This window comes from Dermatophagoides pteronyssinus, unplaced genomic scaffold (genome assembly GCF_027571235.1).
Source record: "Dermatophagoides pteronyssinus isolate colony J.1.1.1.1 unplaced genomic scaffold, Derpt_VIB-CSIC_2022.12 sq0003, whole genome shotgun sequence".
NCBI lineage: Eukaryota > Metazoa > Arthropoda > Arachnida > Sarcoptiformes > Pyroglyphidae > Dermatophagoides > Dermatophagoides pteronyssinus.
The window spans coordinates 630,329-653,423 of NW_027461527.1; the positions used below are offsets into that span (position 1 = coordinate 630,329).

Sequence of the window (23,095 nt, forward strand, 5' to 3'; positions counted from 1 at the left end):
AAACAAACAAAAGAATCCGATTTTCCATCATACTTAAAAGTATTGAAAATTACCTTTTTTTCCCCATAACACTTATCATTTATTCATTCATTAAAAGATATAATAACAATACTGATATAATGGAATAATTTGCTCATCATTGATAAAATCTTTAGAGAATTGAAACTAATTAAAGCTTAAAAGACAACTATAGTTAGTCTATAGACAAGAGAGACATCGGATAGAATTATATAATGATGACCCATTATATATTGTTTGTTTCAGGCACATTTCAAATGAACAAAACGAAAGAAAAGATTCTTAAGAATGATATTCTGTAGAAATATAGTATGATAACTAACTATAGTGGGAAAATCAAAAGAATCTTATCTAAAGAAAACAGGAAACTCATTACATGCCACACACATTTAACAGAAACAGAAATGTATTTAGAAAATAGATTTTCAAATGGATAATAATGATTAATTAATCGAAAAAAAAAAATGATAATCTTATTATCTTATTCTGTTATTTTTTCAACTGATAATATCTATTAATTAATGATGATGATTATTATTATTATTAATAAATAAATAAGATAATTTAGCTTATCACCTGTAAACAACAACATTAGACACGACAAAAGCAAATTGAATATTAAAGAAAAAAAAACCCGGATTCATGATGGATGATTATGCTTCAAGATTGATGATTTTTTTTTGTTGGATGTTGTCCACCATCAACCAACAAACAAACAATAACGAAATTTATGACCAGAACAAATGAATGACAATATTTTTGTTGTTTGTGGTTTTTTGCATTTTCATTTCATCATTTTCTTCCTGTTCGATACACATGATATCACACAAACGAAATACAACACATAATGGATAGAGATAGATAGAGATAGATGGAGAGAGAAATGGCATTTTCATTCATTTCAGCAAAAAGAAATATGCTGTTTTTTTTCTTTCATCATTGTTATTCGGGTTGATTTAGTTATTGTAGTTAGTTTTTTATACATCCAATATTGTCATCAACAACAACATGTGATAATCATCATCATTATTATGTGAATGAATGCAATTTAAATGTAAAGGCGGAACAAACAAACAAACAAAAAAAAAAAAGAAATTTTCGGTGTGTGTGTGTGTGTGCTATATGGATGATGAATATTTCTGTGGCCAAATTACATTACAATCATCATTATAATCAAGTTAGTTGAATTTTTTTCTTCATTTATTCATTCATCTTTTTGCTAACTAGCTAGATTTGATGATCATTGATGAAATCAGAGAAATGGTGATAATATCATATCATATCGTACATTTCATCAATCAACAAAGATTTAATGTTTTTTTTTTTTTTTTTGGATTTGATCAATGACATTAAATCACAACCCGTAAGGTAATTATTATCATTAGAAAACAAAAACTTGAAACCTGATTGTGAACCAACGAAAACAACAACAAAAAAAATCAAAGGTTGAATGATTCTCATCGAATTGATTGTTTGTTTGTGTCACATTCACATACACGAAACACACAATAAGTTAATCAAATTATTATGTCATACATTTTTCATTGATTTTTCTCTCTTTTTATTTTTCTTCTTCAGATTTTTCTCATCATCTTGAAATCTTTTATATATTTTTTTTTGTTTCATTGGTGAATGTTAATGTAATTATGTGTAGAGTCGATGGCACCATCAAAAAAATCAACAACAACAACAACAACAATGACGACATCGTCAATGTCGTTCATCAATGATAATAATCTTATTGTGAAACCAAAATCATTATTTCAATATTTTAATCCAACATCGGCAACATATCAGGTAAATCCTAAACCTAGACAAACAACATTATTAAAACGACCAAAATCATCGATAATATCATCATGTTCATCGATAAACAATGAAAAAATTATCGTCGATCCATCTATATTGAATTCAAAATCATTAGATTCTTCGTTGTCTACAGATACTAAACTACATGATACTATTGAAATAATGCATTCAGAAGTTAAAACTTTTCAAAATGATGACTATAACGGTAATGATGTCGATGATGATAATTCAATTACAAAAACCGATATTGTTACACAGGAAATTTGTTGTCTATTAGCCGAAGGTTCACCTACTTGTTTTATATCAAATTTTTCATCAATGATTGAACTTTATGAAAAAATTGCTCATTGTTTTGATATATCTGCGAAAGAGGTGAACTAAATCATTATTTTTTTTTACCTGAACTTTTATTCAGAATTCAACTATTTTTTGTTTTATTTTTTGTTTTGTTACTTTTCATGATCAAATAGATAATGTATTGTACATTGAATACACCGAAAATCGATATGGATCAAGTACTTTGTGGACAAATTTGTCTTAATGATATTGTATTCGTTCATCGAAAAGGTCGTCGTAAAGATGTTGAAATAAAAAAAACTGAACAATTTTTAGGTCTTACTATTGCCGATAATGGTTATGGTTGTTCATATATTAAAAATATTCATCAAAATTCTGTTGTATCAAAAATTCCATTTATTCAAGTAAGTTTTCTTTATTTTGAATTTCTTTTCTTTTCTTCATTTACATTCATTTATAATCATCCACATTGAGATCTGTGGTGTGTTTCCTTCTTCTTCTTCAACTCAACTAACTAAATTAGATCACCCGAAAAAAGAAGAAGAATCCGTATGTTTTTTTTTGCTTTCTTGTTTGATTTATTTTTCATTTGTGATCCAGTGACAAATTTTTCGCAACCAGTTCGATATCCTCCACTACCACCCACACACACACACAAAATGGAACATCATCAGCGGACAATGATAATGATAATAAACCAAAATGATGTGTCAAAAAATAAATGAAGATGAATGAATGTTCATTAATTCTGTTTCTTTTTGTTTTTTCTGTTGCATCATCATCATCATTAGTTTTATTTACTTCTAAGTAAAATACAAAATTACTAGCTGAAATGAATCAAATCTAGCCAAAAAAAACAACAACAACAACAACAGAAAAAAACTTAGCAAAATCAGCAAAATCTTACTATTTTTTCATTTAATAGATAAGAATTATTTATTTCCAAAAATGTTCAATGTTTCTTTTTTTTCAATTGGATAAATTATTCATTTAACAAAATTAAGCCTGATGTTAAGTGGATGAGCTTAGCGATAGAGATGGAGAGAGAGAGAGAGATTTTGTTTTTCAAGATAAACGATCAATATAAACTAAAAGAAGAACCAAGAATCGAAAATGGTCATTGACAAATTTAACTTTGCTCGAATCTCTTGCTGTATAAATTGGATTTTTTTTTCTATCCAGAAAAACTAAAACTATAAGGGTGTAATATTTTTGAAAATTACATTTTTAACAAAAAAATGGTTACGCCTTTTGTCATTTAGAGAAAACAAAAAACAAAAAACAAAATTTCATATCAAAACATTTAATCAACAAATAGTGATGATAATAATATTATGACTTGTCCAATTTACTTGCAGTTATTTAAAAAAAAAAACTGTAGGCAATTTCCATTTCACATAAACATCCTACTATTTATCCACCCTTACAACACACACAGAGAGATACAAATACCCGATTGAATCTAGGGAAGAAGAAGAAATTATGACAAACTATACAATAAAATAGGAAATATATTGTAACTTTTGTTGGTTGGTTGGTTGGTTAGCTGGTTAGTTGTTGTTGTTATTATCATTTTTTATCATCTATAAAATTATTTTTACTAAATAAATGATGATGATAATGGTTATAGATAGATATTAAGGAAAAATGAAACAAAACAAAAAATGTCACCATCATAATCATCATCATCATCATAACCAGAATGTACGAAAGAAACAAACAAAAATAGATCTGATTGATCATACATACAACATTAAAGATAACGTTTATGATGATAACAATGATGATAATGATATGAGGGGCATTCATCCGATTCTTATTTTTGTTTTGAAACAAAAAAAAAGATGTGCAACATGAAATCTTTTTCATCTTTTTTCATCACCATTTTTTTTAAAAAAAATGTCATTTCAATTGAATTGAAATTTTGTTTTGTTTTCGTAAAAAAACAAATTGCCATCTGGCACACACACACACACACAAAAAAACATTGTTCTTTAACGTTTATTTTAGGGTGGTATGTTTGTTAGTTTCCATTATCATTCATTCATTCATTCATTCATTTATTTATGAAATAAAACAATCTGGAATTGCTGGAAAACAACACAATGAATGAATGAATGAAACTTGTTTTGAATATTAAATATATTTGAAATGAATCTGTTTTCCTTCTTTGAAATGCTGAATTTGTGAAAATTAATTATTTTTTCTTTTACACACACACATGATGGTTTTACAAATGATGGTTATTGTTAATTACCAAAAATTGAACTAAATTTGTTAATTTTTTTTGTTTGTTTGTTTGCTTACTGTATGATCGGTTATATAGGTTGGTGATCAAATTGAATCAATAATGGAACAAAATATGATTGGTAATCGTCATTATGAGGTTGCAAATTTTCTTAAATCAATTCAATTGAATGAAATATTTACAATCACTTTGATTGAACCGATTGCAGCAATGGGTAATAATGTCCGTAAGTAGAATTGAATCAATGTTTTTTGGTTTTTCTCGTAATCAAATTAAATTTTTGTTTTTCATTGTTAATGTTTTGTCATCAACAAAGAATTACGAATCAATAACAATAATAATAATCATGAAAATAATAATAATAATCAAATGGATCCAATAATGACAAAGTCAAAATTCAATAATAAAGATTATAAATTAAAGATACGACATCATAATCATCGATATCATCATCATAAGCATAAGCATCATAATGATCATCAAATCATTAATGAATCAAATGGAAAATGTACAGAAAATTGTTTTGATGAAATTGACGATGATGATGATGATGACAATGACAATTATAATGATAGAATAGTTTTATATACAGGCCTTTATTATATAAATAAACAATTGGAAAAATTTATTGGTATTAATGATGATGAATTGGCTGAAGAATTATGGTTGATGGCTACTACTACCACCACCACCGATAATATCAATGACACTATTGATCATCATCATAATAATGATATATTTTCGATTGAACAATCACAACAAAAGCAACAGAAATATAATGATGATGATGAACAAAATAATCATCAAAATATAGAAAATGGCCACAACAATGATGATAACAATATTGTAATGTTGAAAAATGATCAAACAAAAAATTCCAAACTATTACGACAACCAACTAAAACACCAACCGAATTTACATATTCAATACAGAATTCTGATTTAAGTGATTTTAAATTTACTGAAAATTTTCTATTCGATATATGGTCGATTGTACATGATGTACTTGATGGTACATTAAAATTACCAAGCTAAAGTGTTTTATTTTTTGTTGATAAAAAAGTAATCAGTAAATTTATTTTATGTTAAAATCCATCATCATCATCATCATTTCAAATAATAAAATAACCTCGAACTTTATTAAAATAATAATGATAATTCCTTGTATTTAAAGAATATCGACAGGAATAAAAAAATGAAATAACATTACCGAATCCATAATAATCTTTCTTGCAACCTTTTTTTTCTTGTTCTCGGAACCTGAAAAAAGCTTTGATGGCAGAATGGTTTGAAAAACGCTGCCATTTTTTGTTCACATTCGCGATAGAATAATCGATCGATTGCCAATGCAAAAAAAAACTAATGTTGCAAATTTTCTTTCCCTCTCACTCTCTCGCTCTCTCTCTCTCTCTCACTCTCTCTTCCAACCACGATTCATTACTCATCATCAAAATTGATGATGTAATATTTTTTTACATCCATTCATTCATTCATTGCATTTACTCTAGGAACGATGCCATAATATCATACGGGCTGGTATCATTATCATCATCATGAACATTGATATCCCGCTATGGTAAACACACAAGGTTTTACTTGAATAATATTCTTGTTGTTGTTGTTGTTGTTAAGCATCGAATGAATAATGGTTGACCGTTATAAATATTTTTTTCTTTTTCTTCTTCTGGATCACCATCTTCATTTTTTTCTATCGGCATTAATTTTTTGTTGTTGTTTAGTTGTTTTATTATTATTATTATCATAATGATGAAAACGACAATCGCGAATAATAATAAATAATGATGCAATGAAAGAAACTATAAGAAAAAAATATCAATTATGAAATTGGCACGTTCAATGACATGAATTATTAATGTTTGAAATAATTTTTTTTTTTTTGTAAATTCATTGATAATTCATTGACAGGAGGTTATATTTCATGTTTTTTTTGAATTTTCAATTTGAAAAATTAAATTTTTAAAATTTTCCAAGTGTTTACCCATTTGACATGAAACAACAATTGATTTTCAACAATCACGGGTGATGATTTTGGATTTCTGTTTGTAACTCAACCAACAAAACAAAAAACACAAAGTTCTTTCTGTTATTTCGCCTTGTGTTTCTGATTCAAATTGACAAGCAAAAAATCTTTTTGGCTCTATGGTGATTACATCATCGAAATGAATGTTATCCAAAAGTACAAGGAACAAAGAGAGAAAAGCTTAATGTGCTTTTTAGGTTGTCAAATTATCTGGGGTGTTTTAAAGGACAAACGAAATGAAAATTTATGTCATATTAAGCAAAAGAAGAAAAAAAATTAAGATAGATTTGATTTTCAAATCAAATCAAAATGCAATGATAATTGTTCATTTCATTGCATGTTTTTTGAAGTATTTAAGATGAGAATTCATCGAAACAAGAAAAGAAATGCCAAATATTTCGAAAAGAATCCCATCATCGATTTTCCTTCCAGCACTAATACCTTTTTTAGTAATTCTGATGAATGACGGCCAAAAGTTATTCATAAAGACAAAAAAAAAAAATGATTGAACAAAATAAATGATAATGATGACAGAAACACAATTAAAATATAGAGCATATCTTATAGCTTGAATTTCACATAATGAACATCGTTGAATTTGAATCCATTTTATTCATTCATGCCATTCAATATTCGAACAATATTGTCTTTCCCATATATTTTCCAATTAATTAATTAATTAATTTAGAAATAATAATGAAAAGGCCCGTAACCATTTCATTTGAAATGAAATTCATTCAATAATTATTAACATCAGAAAAGTTTTGTCGAATGAATATTTCCGTCATTGACTATTGTTATCGTCATTATGTTTCATCTATAGAGAATTTCTTTTCTTTTTTAAGCTGATAAATTCAAATTTCATTGTTTTATTTAACAATAAGTTTGAAATTAATAATAATTAATTTTCACAAAAACATTGAAATTTTAACAACAAAAACAACAACAACAAAACAATTTGTCGCAAAACTTTTCCGGTCATCATCATTATCATTGTAATTATGATTATACAATGCAAAAAAAAGCCAATTCAATTTTTCAATTTTTTAAAAAAAAATTTATTTATAAAAGAAAATTATAACAAAAAATAAAAACGAAATATATTTTCTCTCTCACGTTCTCTCATTCCAATAATTTTTCAACAGTAATTATCAATATTTTTAAAAATCTAAAGATTTTACAATTTTACAACAAGAACAACAACAATAATAAAACAAACAAAAAAACATTTTTGACTATTCAATGGTTTCCAATTCATATTATTCTACAGTGATAAACTGGAAAATTCGATCCGTTTTTTTTTCGTATAAAAGATAAGATGATAAATTGTTTTGTTTTCTCATTTTCAATTCAAACGTATCTGTACACGAGGTTGACCATTATTATTGCTAGGATTATTATTCTGATCAGATGATCCGAATAAATTGACAGGTTCTACGATATTATTTGTACCATTATTATTGGATTGATGATGATTATTATTATGATTTCCATTTTGTGTTGGTGGCCTATTTGTACCAGTAGCTTCTTGCATCTGTATCGTATCTTCAAGATTATAAGCATGATTTTCAAATGATACACCAATATTACTGCCATTATTTGTTGTTCGACGAACACCACCAAATAATGATGATGAATTGGATGAACGAAATTTTGATAGAAAATGTTCTTTACTTGATCCATAATAAACCAATGCAATTGCAGCAATTATCAACAAAAAGAATAACAGTGTAAACATAACATTCGTTAATATTTGACTATCCGATGTAAGATATTCGGCCTGTAATCTTGATAGATTAATGACCAATGGTTCGGATGGTATGCTAGTTCCATGATAATTGTTTGTTTTGATTACAAACTCATATGTAGAATCTGGTTCTAATGATGTAAGTTCAAAGAAATTTTTCTCCACCCGATCACGATCCATTTCATTGGTGCCAACTTTTTTCCAATAAACCCAATACCAATGTGTTGAATCACGATTCTTTTCCGAATCTTCCCATTCGATTAATACATGATTATTTGAATAAATTGAATGTACATGTACATTTGTTGGTGGCGACGGTAAGAAACGATTACCCTCACGGAAACAGCTCATTATATCACGGGCCGAACTAACTAAACAATAATCCATTTTTTGTATTTTATAACCAGCACACCAATGTAGACATTCGGTAGCTACCTCACGAAACATGCAACAACGACGATGATCGCTTCCATCTACAAGAATTGAAGAAAAAAAAATTATTCCAAAATGAATGACCAATGTGTAATAAAAAAAAATCAAATAAAAAATGAAATTCACATACCCGCAGCACAGTAAATATATTTATTCAGATGTTCAAGACATTTTTGATTCTTATACACATCGAATAGATTGATCTCTTTTTTATGGCATACAAACATACATTCGTTTGGAATATTTTTCTTCTCACAGCATTCTATGGATGTGTAGGGCAATATGAAGAGTGAAAAAAAAATAAAATTTAATAAAATTTAAAATTGAATAAAAATGAAAATTCTACCTGTATAATTTTTGGCAACATGTTCCTGATCATCGACCAATAATTTTAATGTCTTTTTCTCTTCACCATAATCATTACGGGCAATACAATCATAATTTCCTTGATTTTCTTTATCCACATTAGCAATGACAAAAGTGCCTACCCATGTTTTCGTTTTCTATGATTAAAATATTCATTTTATTAAAAATTAAATTCTTTTTTTTTCAAAATAATTTTTTACCTTTAAATGTGGAAAAATTCTCGAATTATTGAACCGACTAATCAATAAATTATCTTTGAGGAAACGAATTTTTGGTTTTGGATAGCCCGAAAATTCACATTCCAATACGGCCATACTATAACGTGGAACAATTTTCGATTCTTTATATAACGTAATGGTCGGTGCAACTATATCAAAATCAAAACGATAGAAAAAGTGAAATCTAAAACTTTTTTCCAAGAAAAAAAAGCACTTACAATGAACATTAACTTCACGAAAACTTTGTACTGGATGACGACTTTCTTCATTCACAGCTTGACAAGCGATTGCCGAAAGATTACGTTCAACATAATCAATAGAATGATGTATGATACGTGTTTTTTCTGTTTTAACTTTTAGGCCATTTATAAAAACAGTCATATTTGGAATCGGATAACCGATTGATTCGCAACGAATTGTTACCATTGAACCTTCAATTATCGGGAATGGATGTACAAATGGTTGACTAATTTCCAATGGTAATGATGGATCGGTCCATGCCAATAATGTTTCTGATAATGGTGATACTTGACCATTGGATGATCGTGCACGTACCGATATTGCATACTGTGTATTACGTGTTAGATTCTGTATGACGATTATATTTGTATTGCTATGCAATACTATCCATGTTAGATTACCAGCATTAAGATTTTTGACTTTTTGAAAGAAAATCTAATTTGTTAACAAAAACAAGATAACAAAAATGAAATAGAAATCATTATCATCAGAAATTGAAGAAACAAAATTTGTCATAACGATCCAAAAAATTACATACATCATAAGAATAGGTCACGTCCGGTGATGAATAATGTGGTTCAGACCAACGAAAAACTAAAGCTGTGATCGATTTACGAATCAATTCCAAACCATGTGGTGGACCAATAGTTGCAAATGTCACGTTCGTACTGATTGGTACATCTACTGGATTAGTACGTACAACTAATACTTGACTTGGTGCCGATTGTCCATATTGATTTGCTGATACAACATAAATACTATATGTTGTATTTGGTTTCAGATTTGTCAATGTAAAACGTGTATTGGTTACATTCAATTTTGTTGAATATTTATCATCAAATGGATGTGGTGGTATTGTTTGATTTGGTGATAATGGTGAATAACGTATCTGATAAGTAACCTGATCATTCACCGGTAATTCATCTAATGATTTATTCCAGGCAACGCTAATTGATGTTGACGTTACATTACTTGCATGTAATTCTTGTGGCATACCGGGCAATGTATCAGCTCCTTCGGCCATACATTGAAATATTTTGCCATCATATTTGGAACATTTGGCGGCGACATCTCTCGACGTGAAAGTAATCATTCCGTTACATAGATCAAAACAATCACTGTCGATACCACGACGTTCACAACATGGTCGATGATCACGACCACCAGCTAAACATCGCAATATTGTTCGAGCCGTTTTCGGTTCAGCACAGAATAGACTTAATTTGAATAGATCACGCATTTTAAGATGATAATTACATAAGGGTAAACAAGTATTTTGTACAGCTGCTTTTTCACAACATAATGTTTCATTATATCCTAAACTTGTATCCGTTTGATCTAATTGATCAGCAATCGGATCAATTTCAGGTGATGTTGTATTGAATAATACACGAGATGAACCACGGCTAACACCATGTTTATTGACAGCCGTAACAAAAACTTCATATCTAGTTGATGGTCGAAGTTTATCGATTAAAAATGGAGATTTATCAGCCGTTTCAACAAAATAAAAATCATCAGCATCTTCAGATAGTTCTCGATAATGAACCTGATATTTTATTATTGTTTCGACACGTTTTTTCGGCGGTTTCCAACGAATTAATGCCCAATCATTATGTACACTTGATACTGAAACTGATTGTGGTTCGGTTGTAACGAAACCTTTACGTTCAAGTACACAGCTTATCAATGATGACATATATGGTAGACATTGAAATTGTGATTGAAAATCATACATCAATGATGTTTGTCCGGAACAGAAATGTTTACAAAAACCGTTAACACCTTCTTCTTCACAGCATTGTCTATAATTAACAGAGATTTTTTTTTCGGACAATGGGAGAGGGAAGGGAAAAATCGGAAAAGAAAAAACAAAAATTATTATATAGTGTGATGAAAGAAAATTTTTCGAAAAAAAAAGATTTTTAAAATGTGTTAAAAAAAACCTATACCAATAATAATCAAATAAGACGGAAATGATGAACATTATCATCATCATCATCATCAACAACTTGTTAAAGATCTTTACTTTAATAAAGATGATGATGATGATGATAATAAGACCATACATCATATACAAATATTTGATGTTTTTTTTACATCAAATATTTCCTCAATGAAAAAGAAAACAAATTATCATCAAACTACACAATGCATGAATTAACAAACGAAACGAAAAAGATGGAAATGCCTAATAATTATCAATAACAATAAAAAAAAAGTTTTTCGTTTTAAAAGAAGAAATTATTCACTTTCTTCACAGTATTGACAATAAATATTGGCCATAAAAAAAATATCATTATTCACAGGAAATGAAATGATTTTTTTTTTTTGGGAGATTGTATCCAATTTAAGATGAAAATGGTTAAAATTTACTTACTCATAATCAGTATTATCACGAATCTCTTCAATACAACGATATGATGTATTCATATATTTCATACACATTATACTTTCTTCAACATCAACAGGTTCAATAATAAATGGTTCACATAATTGTTTTAAACAAGCTTCATTACGTACACCTTGTTGTGAACAACAACGTCTTAAACTTGGTGCATCAGTAACATTATTATTATTATTATTATTATCATTTGATTCATTATCATTTTCAATTGGTTTAATTGATTCGGATTTTTTTATATCCGATGAATGTGTTACCACACGTAAATCATTGGTGGGTAAACTTTCACCATAATTATTTAAAGCAATCATTCGAATTTCATACATTGTACTACGTTTTAATGGTCCAATAGATGCTTCCGTTTCTGTTGCTTGTACAATAATTGTTTGTTCCGGTTCATCAATTATTATTGTATGATTTATTTTTGACCAATTTTCATCAAATGAATGTAATTCACGGTAAATTATTTTATATTGTTGTGCTAAACTATTATCACGATTTGTCCATTTTAATAAAATCTGTATAATATGATAAAATCATTGAAAAATAAATTTAATTTATAAAAAACAAAACAAAACATAAAAGAAAAACACTTACAAAAGTTGAATTAATTGTTTCCACTTGTATTTCTTGTGGCTGTTCTGGTAATACTTGAAGGCCATCAGCAATGCAAAACAAAATTGTTTTTGAATGTTCATGACAAATAGCATGATCTAATGCTTTTTCCAATGAATATCGACCACTACATGATGGTTGACAAAGTTGTGGTACTTGTTGCCTTTGACAACAGGGAAGATGATTTCGGCCATCCGATATACAACGGAATATATGTGCCATATAATTATAACATAATGTATACATAAATGGTTTAGTTTGATCACTAATCATTGCTTGTAGACTACATAATGGTCGACATAGAATAGGAACACCTTCAGTTTGACAACATTCATAGAATGAACGATCAACAAATGAACTTGATGAATTATATGCGATTGAACCTGGAGGTAATGCAGGCGTTGTTGAAGGTCGATATTCATCTGGTACATATGATCCACGAGTCGATGGTGGTGATTGTATGGATGATGATGTTGAATCAGTATGATTATTATAATGATCCAAATTTCGAATAGTATCCATATATGTTTTACGTACACTAACCATAACCATACGTGTTTCATGTACTTTTGGTATAGAATTTACTTCACATTTATAAACACCGGTATCTTGTACACGTGCAAAACGTATCTGTAAAATCCAACGCTCCAGTTTTTCTTGATGTATAACAGATAAACGTTTATCATCGCTAACAATAACCTGATTTGCTGCTAATAATAATTCCGATGTACCATTTAAATATTTCCATAATACGGTTAAATTGTTACGATTTTTAATCACACAATCAATATCGATATCATCGCCAACATTTACACGTATAGGTGATGTTGGCGTTTCCGAAAGATCGGGTAAATTTTGTCGTTGTGCTTGGGCAACTGAAATCAAAAAAAAAGCAAAGAAAAAATCAATTTAAATTATTCATCTTTCAAACTAAAAAAAAACAATAAAATATTTCAATTCAGGATCAATATTATTGTCGATTTTAAATTCAATTGATTATTATTCATGAATGTAAATGAAAACAATTATAGTTCACGAAGAAGAAAAAGAAAATTAAATTAATTTTTACAACAGAAAAAAAAATTTGAAATGGAAATGATCATTTCGTTTATCATCTAACACTATCTAATGTTAATTGAAAGTCTATTTGCAATCATCATCATTATCATTCAAGGATCATTCATGGTATATGTTTATCAACAGGTTTTTATTTCTTATTTCATTTTGGGATGATACATCAAGATTTAATTTTTTTCCAAATAGTAAAATTTCAAACCTTTTCATATCATCACCATGATGTTTTTTTTTTTTGATTAATTTTTCTTGTTGTTTTTTGTCGTGAGCATTCAATTTTAATTCATATCTTTTTTTCTGAATCTTATGAACTTTATGGTCAAATAGACACACTGACACAGTGACTGACTGACTGACTGACAGACACGCGTTTGCATAGATCACTTGCAAATAAGATCGTGATGATATTCAACAAAAAAAAAAAGAGGTGGAAAACTTATTAATTTTTTTCCCCCGATAGATAGATTTGGAAAAGATTTAAAATCCATCAAGAATTCAATTTTCAAGTGTAATTGATCCATAATATAATTTTATGAAATTAAAATAAATTACAAGTTCAAGTTGAAATAGGATGAAAATGAATGGAAATGAAAATGAAAATCCAAAGCCAAGTTCATTTTATTTTTTCCTATTAAAATATACCCCAAATTAAGAACAAATTGCGAATCGATCAATCAATCAACCAAATAAAATTTAACATTCAACGATTTGGTTGATTAATTCAATAATTTGAAATTTACATATATTTATTCATTCAAAGATCAATTTTCGAATAACACTAGATTTTCAAAAATTCAATTTTCACAAGCCAAAATTCAATTTGACAGGTTTCAACATTGTTGTTTAAACCTATGTATAAATTTCCGTCATTTTGTTTTGTTTTTTTTTCATTCAATCGACAATCGATTCGGTTCAAGGAAAAAAACATTTCATTCCGAACAAATACGAGCCAAGGATAAATTCAACCAAAAAAGAAAGTAAAACTAAAATTTAAATCGTCACCTAACAAATTATTATTTTTTCACATTTTAACACCATTTTGGATCGAAATTTGTTTGTCTGACAAACAAACACGAAAAAAAACTTGCTAAAACGATTTATTCATTTTAAATGGCCATCTCTAATTTGAAATTATTATCATCAGCCACTAAATAATCATTATTTTATCAATAAAAACAAATTTGATGAATTTTAATATCATCATTATTGATCAATTGAAATACAATGTATGTGTGTGTGTGTTTGCGTATGTTGGTTTGTAGGTAGTGAGAAATATATTTATAGAAAGAAAAAAAACCTTCAACATAGAATCCAATGTCAGCTTGATGTTTTATCATCAAATACAATCTCTAAACATTCAATTCCTAATATCCATTAATTTTGCATTGCTACTGCTAACTGTCATATTTAAAAAAAAAAATTTATGGATTATAAATGGACATAAATGGAAATGGCATTTCTTTACTGCTGTTTTTGTTTTTCAGTTAAATCCTCAACACACGTATTGAAGAAAAAAAAATATGATTTAATAAAAAAAAGGTAACCGAGAAAAAAAGAGTTTTAAAATATATTTAAAAATATACCTGATAACAATGAAGATGATGATGATGATGATAAAGATAATGGTGATGAAATTAGACAAAATATGGCTAAAACGATGATTGTTGGCTTTGTAATATTTGTCATCGAATATAAAGACGATGATGATGATGGTGATGATAATGGTGATGATGATGATGAACAATGTAACCGTTGACAACAATAATAATGGCTACTATCGTTATTATTTGAATGATGATTTTTATTATAATATTGACTGGTATTTATCGACGATAATCTATCTATCGATAGTAATGATGATGTTGTGGTGGAAAAAGATGTCGATAATGAAGAAGACGAAGAAGAAGATTTGTTTTCATCCATTAATCTTGAATTATCATCATAATCATCGATAATCTGATGTCTTTTTCTCGTTTGAATAGGATTCGATGTATTTTTACCATCATCATCATCATCATCATCAACACTACCAAATTGTTGACGACGATGATGATGATTAAATCTAATTTGATGATTATAATGATCATTATGATTATCATCAATTTGATGACTACTACTGTCTGTTAATGCCATCATGGCATTGTTGTTGCTATTGTCAATCATGTTGTTCAATTTTCTTCAAACACACACACACAAAATAATTAAAAATTTGATAGATTATGAAACAAACACACACAAAAAAAACAATCACAGATCGTAGCGAGAAAATATCACTTTTGTTTCCAACAAAAAAAAACACTTTGTGATTGTCCAATTTGATGATGATCAAATTCTATTTTGATTCATTGAATGTTCATGTTATCGTCTTGTCACGGCTGTTCGATGGTAAAATGGAATTGGAAATTTCTTGGAAAACTACTCACACACATCACACAAATTTGCGGCTGAAGATCTTGGTGGTTGATGTTCGATGTTGATGATGATGATCAGCTGAATGATGGGGAAACAAAGTCCTTTTTTTCGTGTTTAAACTTTATTTTCTATTATATCAGAGCAAAAAAAAAATCACAAACAAAAAACATTGTTGTTTTGATTTGAAAAATGAATTTGACCCATATTTACAATGACCGGAAGATCTATTCAGAGAAAGACAAAAAGAAAAAAAACCAGAAAATTAAAACTGATAAAAAATTCATGGAAAAAAAATTTGGGGGAACGTCATTTTTGAACCGGTGAACAAACCCGGTGAACAACACACAAATATTGTCATCGAACAATGACCCAGTCGAGCAAAAAAAAACGATCCCAATTTTTTGGAATCCAGGAAAAAAATTTTTTAAAATTTCTTGAAAAATTTTGTCCCATAAATTGATGAAACAAACAAACATAAAATGATGTGCCAATCTGTTTGTCGTTAGTTTTCATCATCATCATCATCATTATTTATTTGTTTCTCTCATTTCAAAGCGCAAAACAAAAAAAAACAAACAATGCAAAATGAAAAAAAATAAAACATTCTTTTTCAAATTTCAATTCACCATCATTCCCGTTATGAATCTCTACCACCATTATCATTATCATCATCGTCATCATCGTGGTCCATTCACAATGAGATAATGAAGAAAAAAAACTAAACAAAATTTGTTTTGGGAAACTGGAAAATTAAACAAATAGCTTGCAAAGATGACACCAAAAGTGGACGACAACGATGACGAAAAAAATAAAACAAAAATTCAGGTATGAAAACAGGTTTCAGTTTTGTTTTGTTTGTTTCAACAATAATACATTTTGGATGTTGATGACGATTTTTTGTTGTTGTTGTTATCTTTGACTATTTTAACCCAAATGCTGTTGATGATGAGTGTTGTTATACACACAAATCTTCACGGATATGACAATGATGATGATATTCAGCTTTGGATCATCATCATCATCAACAACAACAAAAGTGGTCAGATCAATTTCAAAATGGTCAAAAGTCAACAACAATTCATTTTCGTATTTGTTTTATTCGACTTTCTCTTCATCTGAATTTTTGGTTTCTTCCCAAATGAAACCAAAAGAAGAACTCGAAATTTAAACAAAACAAAAAAACCTAAATTTAAAAAAGATTCATATGACAAATGAAATAATGAAGAAAAAATAATAATAATAATGATTTCTCTTCACGAAATTAAAGCTAAAAATAGTAGGATAGGTAGGATTTTTTTTTCTTCAAATTATATTTTCTTGATGTGATGATGATGATGATGATGATGGATTTGATGTGATGCTTTGTGTCCAGTTGTTGAATGATTTTTTTTCTGTTTTGTTTTGTTTTTTTTTGCGTTTTGTTTCGTTTCGTTGTTCTTCATCATTTAAAAATTTCTATTTTAAGTATTGTTCAGATACTTAGTTATTTGTCATCATCATTGTGATCTTAATCTGCTGTGTGTTCAGCTTACTTGTTGTTGTTATTATTATTATCAAACCGAACAAACGGTAATTGTAGTCGTTGATGTTGTTCGATAAATTATCATCCGGATGATGATGATGATGATATTAAGGATTAAATAAACTAAAAAAACTTTATAATGATATGTGATGGCAGTCTTAATCAACTCGAAAATTTAAATTAGTTTTTTTTTGTTGTTGTTGATTGTATTCGGGCAACAGCACTGAAAAAAAATTATCGATTGATTGGTTGATCGAAGATGATAAAATGTTTTTTTTTTTTTTTGATTGTTGAAATAAAATCGAACGTTTTTCGTTTTCATCATTGTTCGAATGTTCGAACAGGTCAGTTTGGATCGAAATAGAATCGAATATATTTTTTTCGAATGTTTGATTTTCTCTTTTTTCGTTTTGTTGTTGTTGTTGTTGTTGTAAATATTTTGATGTAAAATTTTCCTTGAAATGTTTTTTTAAAAAAAATTTAAATTTAAAATTTTCAATACAAAGGTGTGCGAAAGTATTTCAAAAACGATAAATACTGTACATTTGATAATGATAATTTTGTTTTGTTGTTGTTTGAATGAGGAAAACCAAAAAAATGAAATGATCATCTCTTTTCGTCATCTTTTTTCTAAAAAAAATTTCATTTTGGATTTCAAAGTTTGATTTAGTCAATTCTGTTAATTCACATTCACCATTGGTTGCAATAAAAGAAAATCAAAAATCAAATCCTGTTATGGCTGCTGATGATCGATCATTATTTCAACAATGAACATCAGTGAGGTATGTTTCTGATGATGTCAATCATAATTTAATTTTAAAAATTCAACAACAACAACAACAAAATGAAATTAATTTTTTTTATAAAGAAAATTTATAATTGAATTTTTTTCCTTTGAAATCTACCTAGTTGTTGTTTCGAGTTAAATCAATTTGATGAAAATTTTTTTTTCTTTTGAAATGAATGAAACAGACAAACACACACACACTGCATATTTCACCAGATTCATAAAATTATTGAGGAAGTAAAAAAGCAAACAAACAAGGAAAGAATAGACAGTCTATTCTATTATTTAAACAAAATCATTTGATCATTCAATCATTTTTGTTGTTGTTGTTGTTGTTGTTTTCAATCGTAAAACAACAGAAAACAAATTGATGACTAAATTAAAGAATTTGTCTGTGAAAAAAAAATGTACAAAATACAGAAGTGAAATCAAATTCATTGCCAAATTGATAAATTCAATTGATTTGCAATCGATCAAGAAAAAAAGAAAAAGAAGAATAAATCTTCTTCATTATCATTCATCTTTTTTACCGTTTGAAATCATGTGGTTTGAATATTTTTGTTTCCCTTCACTTTCTTTTCTCGATACTCTTTCTGTCGAATTGATTCGATCGATTAGTGAAAAAAAACCCAATCAAAAAATCACAAATCAAATCATCTTTATTATCAAGCAAAACAAAAAATCAATAAACACTTTACATACCTGATTTATTCCGTTGTCATAATACACAAGAAGACACACACACACATGTCACATTAAATATTTTCAATGTAAAACACGAAATAAATTTTCTTTAAACTTTGTTTCAAATCATCATCGAAAAAAAAACATTTTGAATGAATAAAAAAACAAAAACAAACAAACAAACATTTACCAACAACAAGTACAAACTTCAAAAACAAATGGAACTAATCTAACTTGTTGATTTTCTTCTTCTTCTACGTTTCTCTCTCTCAATTTTTTTCACGAGATGTTTTTTTTGTAATAACTTTCAATTTCATTTTCTCTTCTTGGATTCGTTATTTTCCTGTTTTCCATAAAAACTACGACGTTTTTCATTCATTTAATAATTATTATTATACTGCAAAACGAAACACACACAATGACGACATAAAACTAGCAATTTCATTCTCTCTTTTTCTCCATTCGTTCATCTGTGTATTGATTGATTTTCTCTTTTACTTTTGCGTCTCTTTTTTTTTGATTAACAATTTACCTTTGTTATTTTTGTTGTTTGAATTATTATCAATTCATTTGATAAACGTTTTGTCTATTCTTTCTTTCCATATTTTTTTTCACATTCAAGCTTCTTTATGTCTCTTTTTTGCATTCTTCAACGTCACATCGAGAGACCAACAAAACAAAAAAAACCATTTGTTCAAATGATTGATTGATTGATTGATATTCAATCTTATTCATCAATTATAATTTTTGAATTTTCAAATTGACTATTTACATAACACATACACATGTATACACAAATGGCTATTATTACATGAATTTTTTTCTTCTTTCACATTTAGGTTGAAATAGTAATTTCGAATCATTCGATTGCTCGATTCTTTTTTTTTGCAGAATAAGCAAAATAATGTGCGATGCAGATTTTGTTGTTGATGTTCAATCAATAATGTTTGTTTTGTTTTTTTTGATTCAGTCATTTCATCAATCGAAAGGATTTTCGGTAAAGATTCAAAGATGATCGATAATTTTTTTTGTTATTTCTATTTCGAAAAGAAAACTGAAATTTTCCTCAGTCATCGTATTATTGAGAAATAAAGAACACTATAGTCACTATCTCAGAAATCGATTGATTAATCGAAAATCGTTATCGATGAAATTTTTTTTACAATGCTGAATTTCCAAACAATCGCTAACATTTGTTTTGTGATTGCTGCAAAAAAAAACAAACTTATCAGGTCAACGTATATGAAATGAATATACGATGATGATAATGGAGATATCGAGAATCATTTTTACATCATCATCATCATCATCATTGCAAACACAATCCTAACGAAACTCGTTTTAACATTTAGAAAATAAATAAAAAAAAATTCAAGATTTAAAAATGTCAACATTGTTTGTTTGTTCAGCAATTGGGGTATTTGAAGATTTTTTTCGTCGAACAATAATGGCAAAACAAAATTTCTTCATAAATGATCATCGATTTTATTGATCAAAAGTTTCCTCAATATGTTTTTTTGAATCAAAAAAAATTTAAAATTTCATGGCTATTTTGATCATATTTATCGAGTGATGGACGATAAAAAAATCGATTCAAATTCGAATGTTTAAATCGATAGAATCGTTCATCACAGGTCAATCTCCGAAAATGGTGATTTGTAAACAAAACACAAACAAACAAAAATGGAAATGACATTTATAGTTTTTTTCCCATTCAAAATTTTCTTTACTTGCTTCAAAATGGTGATGATAAACTTGTTTCATTATATTCAATCCATTTGTGTGGGTATTATTATTATTATTATTATTGAAAACATTATTGGGAAAAAAATACAAACAAAATTCACGATTGTTCCATGTTGATTCATTTCCTTTCTTCTTTTTTAATATTTCCTTTTCTTTCCTATACAGAAGAAAAAACAAAATTCAATAGCAAAATTGATGAAGATAATCATCATCAACAACATCATCATTCTCGTGATCAATTAGGAAATGATCGATTGTCAGCAGTTATCGAACAACAACAACAACAACATCCAAAGCAGCAGCAGTTAGATTCCCATAACAATTTATGTGTGTTTGTGTCAACGACTTTATAATCGATGCCCCATAATTATGATGATGATAATCACGAATCTTTCCGAAAATGTATGTTTGTATGGAACAAATATAATATGATAATAGCAAGTGAAAGAAATATAAAAATGAGCATCATATCCTTGGCTGAAATTATTATTATTATTGATGTGGTGTGTATATCATAAATAACAAAAACCCACATTCAAAACAATAAAAACAAATAACTATGCATGGTTGTTAATGTAAGTGATGAATTAATCGATACATTTGTTCTTAATTTTTAATGCACGATATTTTTTTTTTGTTTTCTAAATAATTTCTGATGAATTGATTAAGTGATTAATTAATTAATTAATTGTTTGGACAAAAAAAACAATGATGATTATGGCCATTAATTAACTTTTTTTGTGCTTGTTTTTTTTTGAATTGAAGGTTGCTAACATCAATTGAACAATGAATAAGAAAAAAAAATCATTCAAATGGATACGAATGGAATTTGGATTCAATTCAACTGAATCGAACGAATTCGGGAAATTTTCAGGAAATTTCTCAAAATAATCATTATTATTTTTTACTCTCGCCATCCATTCATCAATAACAAATGAAATGATAAAAAGTTTCATCATCATTCAGTTTTTTTTCTCTTGATCCATAAATATCATCATAACGTATTGCCGTAACGGACATTGTTTTCATTGTTTTTTGTCATTCTTCATACGTCGAAATGAAAATTGACTTTCCGAACAAAATATTTACATAATCAACTTCGGGACTTCTTTCACACACACACACAAATATTGGCAATTTACACAACAGCAGCAGCAAAAAAAATGTCGCTTGATTGATTTTTGATTCCATCAATCCTTTTTTTCTGCTTACTGAATGAATATCAAACTCATTATTGATGTGAATGTCACAAATTTTTTCGTTTGTTTTGATAATGAAAAAAATTGTCAAATTTAATGATGAAAAAAAATGTTGAAACAAGCAAAACATCAAAAAAAAAGGATTTTCACCATCCATCAAACCTGTTGCAATAGTCAATATAATGTCAAAAAAATTCAATTCAATGAACGAAACAATCGATATATCGAATTCGAACCGGATCAACAAAAAAAAAGGTCAAATGTCAATCATTAACGTTTCCATAGTTCCATGTTCCAAAAACATACACACAAAAAAATCTGATATCTATCGGATCCATTCACTGATGTTTTTATATAATAAATAGGTTTGTTCTGAATTTATTTTCATATCAAAAAAAAATGTAATTTTCACCATCACTTTACGATCTGATGAATGATAAATTTGTCTACAAAACAAAAATGAAAATATTAACACTGTATGAATGAATCAATGTAATGTATTCATTCGTTCGATTGTTTTCCTCTCCTGTTTTGAATATCAAGATTTGATCTCAAACATTAACAACAATAACAAATAATGATAATCTTGGAAATGTATCTTGATTAACATTTTGTTGTTGCTGTAGATGTTTTTATCCCAAAAAGAAAACAAGAAAACAATTGCCTCTATATTCAAACATCTGCAGACAACCATTTTATATTGATTTCACTTCAATGATAATTTGATTATAAGATCATTAAAACCAATTGAGTTGTTTGCATTTTTGATGATCATTATCAAATTTTTCAAGACATTCAACAACAAAAAAAAATATAGAGCATAATCTTGTTGAGACAACAAACCTTGTGTTTTTTATTTTTTTTTTCAATTCAACATGGCAAAAGTTCATTGAACAACTTTTATTATTTTTTTTTCATGATCATGATCAAATCGATCAATCAATCAATCAATCAAAAAACGTGTTTATGGATAAACAACAGATTATTTAGGTTATATAATAACACAACAAGAAAAAAGAGAAACTAAACACAGTTAAAAACAACCTTTTTCATTTCATTTCATTTTTATCACATAGGAAATAAAAATCAATCCAGATGGATGTTAAAATTTGAATTTTATTTAATTGAAATTTTTTTTTCAAAAAAATTGTCATTTTAAATTTTGTTTTCTCGATTTAATCGGTTTTAATTTCAAAAAAAGTAAAACAATGATGATGATGATGATCCACACATGTG

The 23,095-nt window shown here is 27.7% G+C and overlaps 2 protein-coding genes and 1 long non-coding RNA gene across 5 annotated transcripts; 2 read left to right on the plus strand and 1 right to left on the minus strand.

Annotated features, from left to right (window-relative positions):
* The first annotated feature begins 538 nt into the window (after nt 1-538).
* Nucleotides 539-6,021, plus strand: kermit (PDZ domain-containing protein GIPC-like protein kermit). 3 transcript variants are annotated; one of them, XM_075825091.1, is made up of 5 exons: nt 539-1,195; nt 1,673-2,199; nt 2,298-2,528; nt 4,451-4,598; nt 4,689-6,021. In XM_075825091.1, the coding sequence occupies exons 2-5, from the start codon at nt 1,678-1,680 to the stop codon at nt 5,405-5,407; spliced, it is 1,620 nt and encodes a 539-aa protein (XP_075681206.1). In that variant the 5' UTR covers nt 539-1,195; nt 1,673-1,677; the 3' UTR covers nt 5,408-6,021. The 3 variants fall into 3 exon arrangements, with proteins under 3 accessions (XP_075681206.1, XP_075681205.1, XP_075681204.1); XM_075825090.1 differs by lacking the exon at nt 539-1,195 and adding an exon at nt 1,270-1,381; XM_075825089.1 differs by lacking the exon at nt 539-1,195 and adding an exon at nt 1,272-1,386 and having other exon boundaries at nt 1,597-2,199.
* A 1,480-nt stretch (nt 6,022-7,501) lies between these two features.
* On the minus strand, nt 7,502-19,114 carry LOC113791229 (Ig-like and fibronectin type-III domain-containing protein 2). Its single transcript, XM_027340974.2, has 10 exons — nt 18,933-19,114; nt 15,093-16,145; nt 12,418-13,310; nt 11,797-12,338; nt 9,955-11,221; nt 9,395-9,851; nt 9,159-9,325; nt 8,939-9,095; nt 8,723-8,854; nt 7,502-8,633 (listed from the first exon to the last, which is right to left on the minus strand). The coding sequence occupies exons 2-10, from the start codon at nt 15,670-15,672 to the stop codon at nt 7,759-7,761; spliced, it is 5,070 nt and encodes a 1,689-aa protein (XP_027196775.2). The 5' UTR covers nt 15,673-16,145; nt 18,933-19,114; the 3' UTR covers nt 7,502-7,758.
* An 810-nt stretch (nt 19,115-19,924) lies between these two features.
* Nucleotides 19,925-21,358, plus strand: LOC142646382 (uncharacterized). Its single transcript, XR_012847338.1, has 3 exons — nt 19,925-20,696; nt 20,826-21,235; nt 21,330-21,358. It is a non-coding gene; the product is annotated as an uncharacterized LOC142646382 (long non-coding RNA).
* Nucleotides 21,359-23,095: the final 1,737 nt, after the last annotated feature.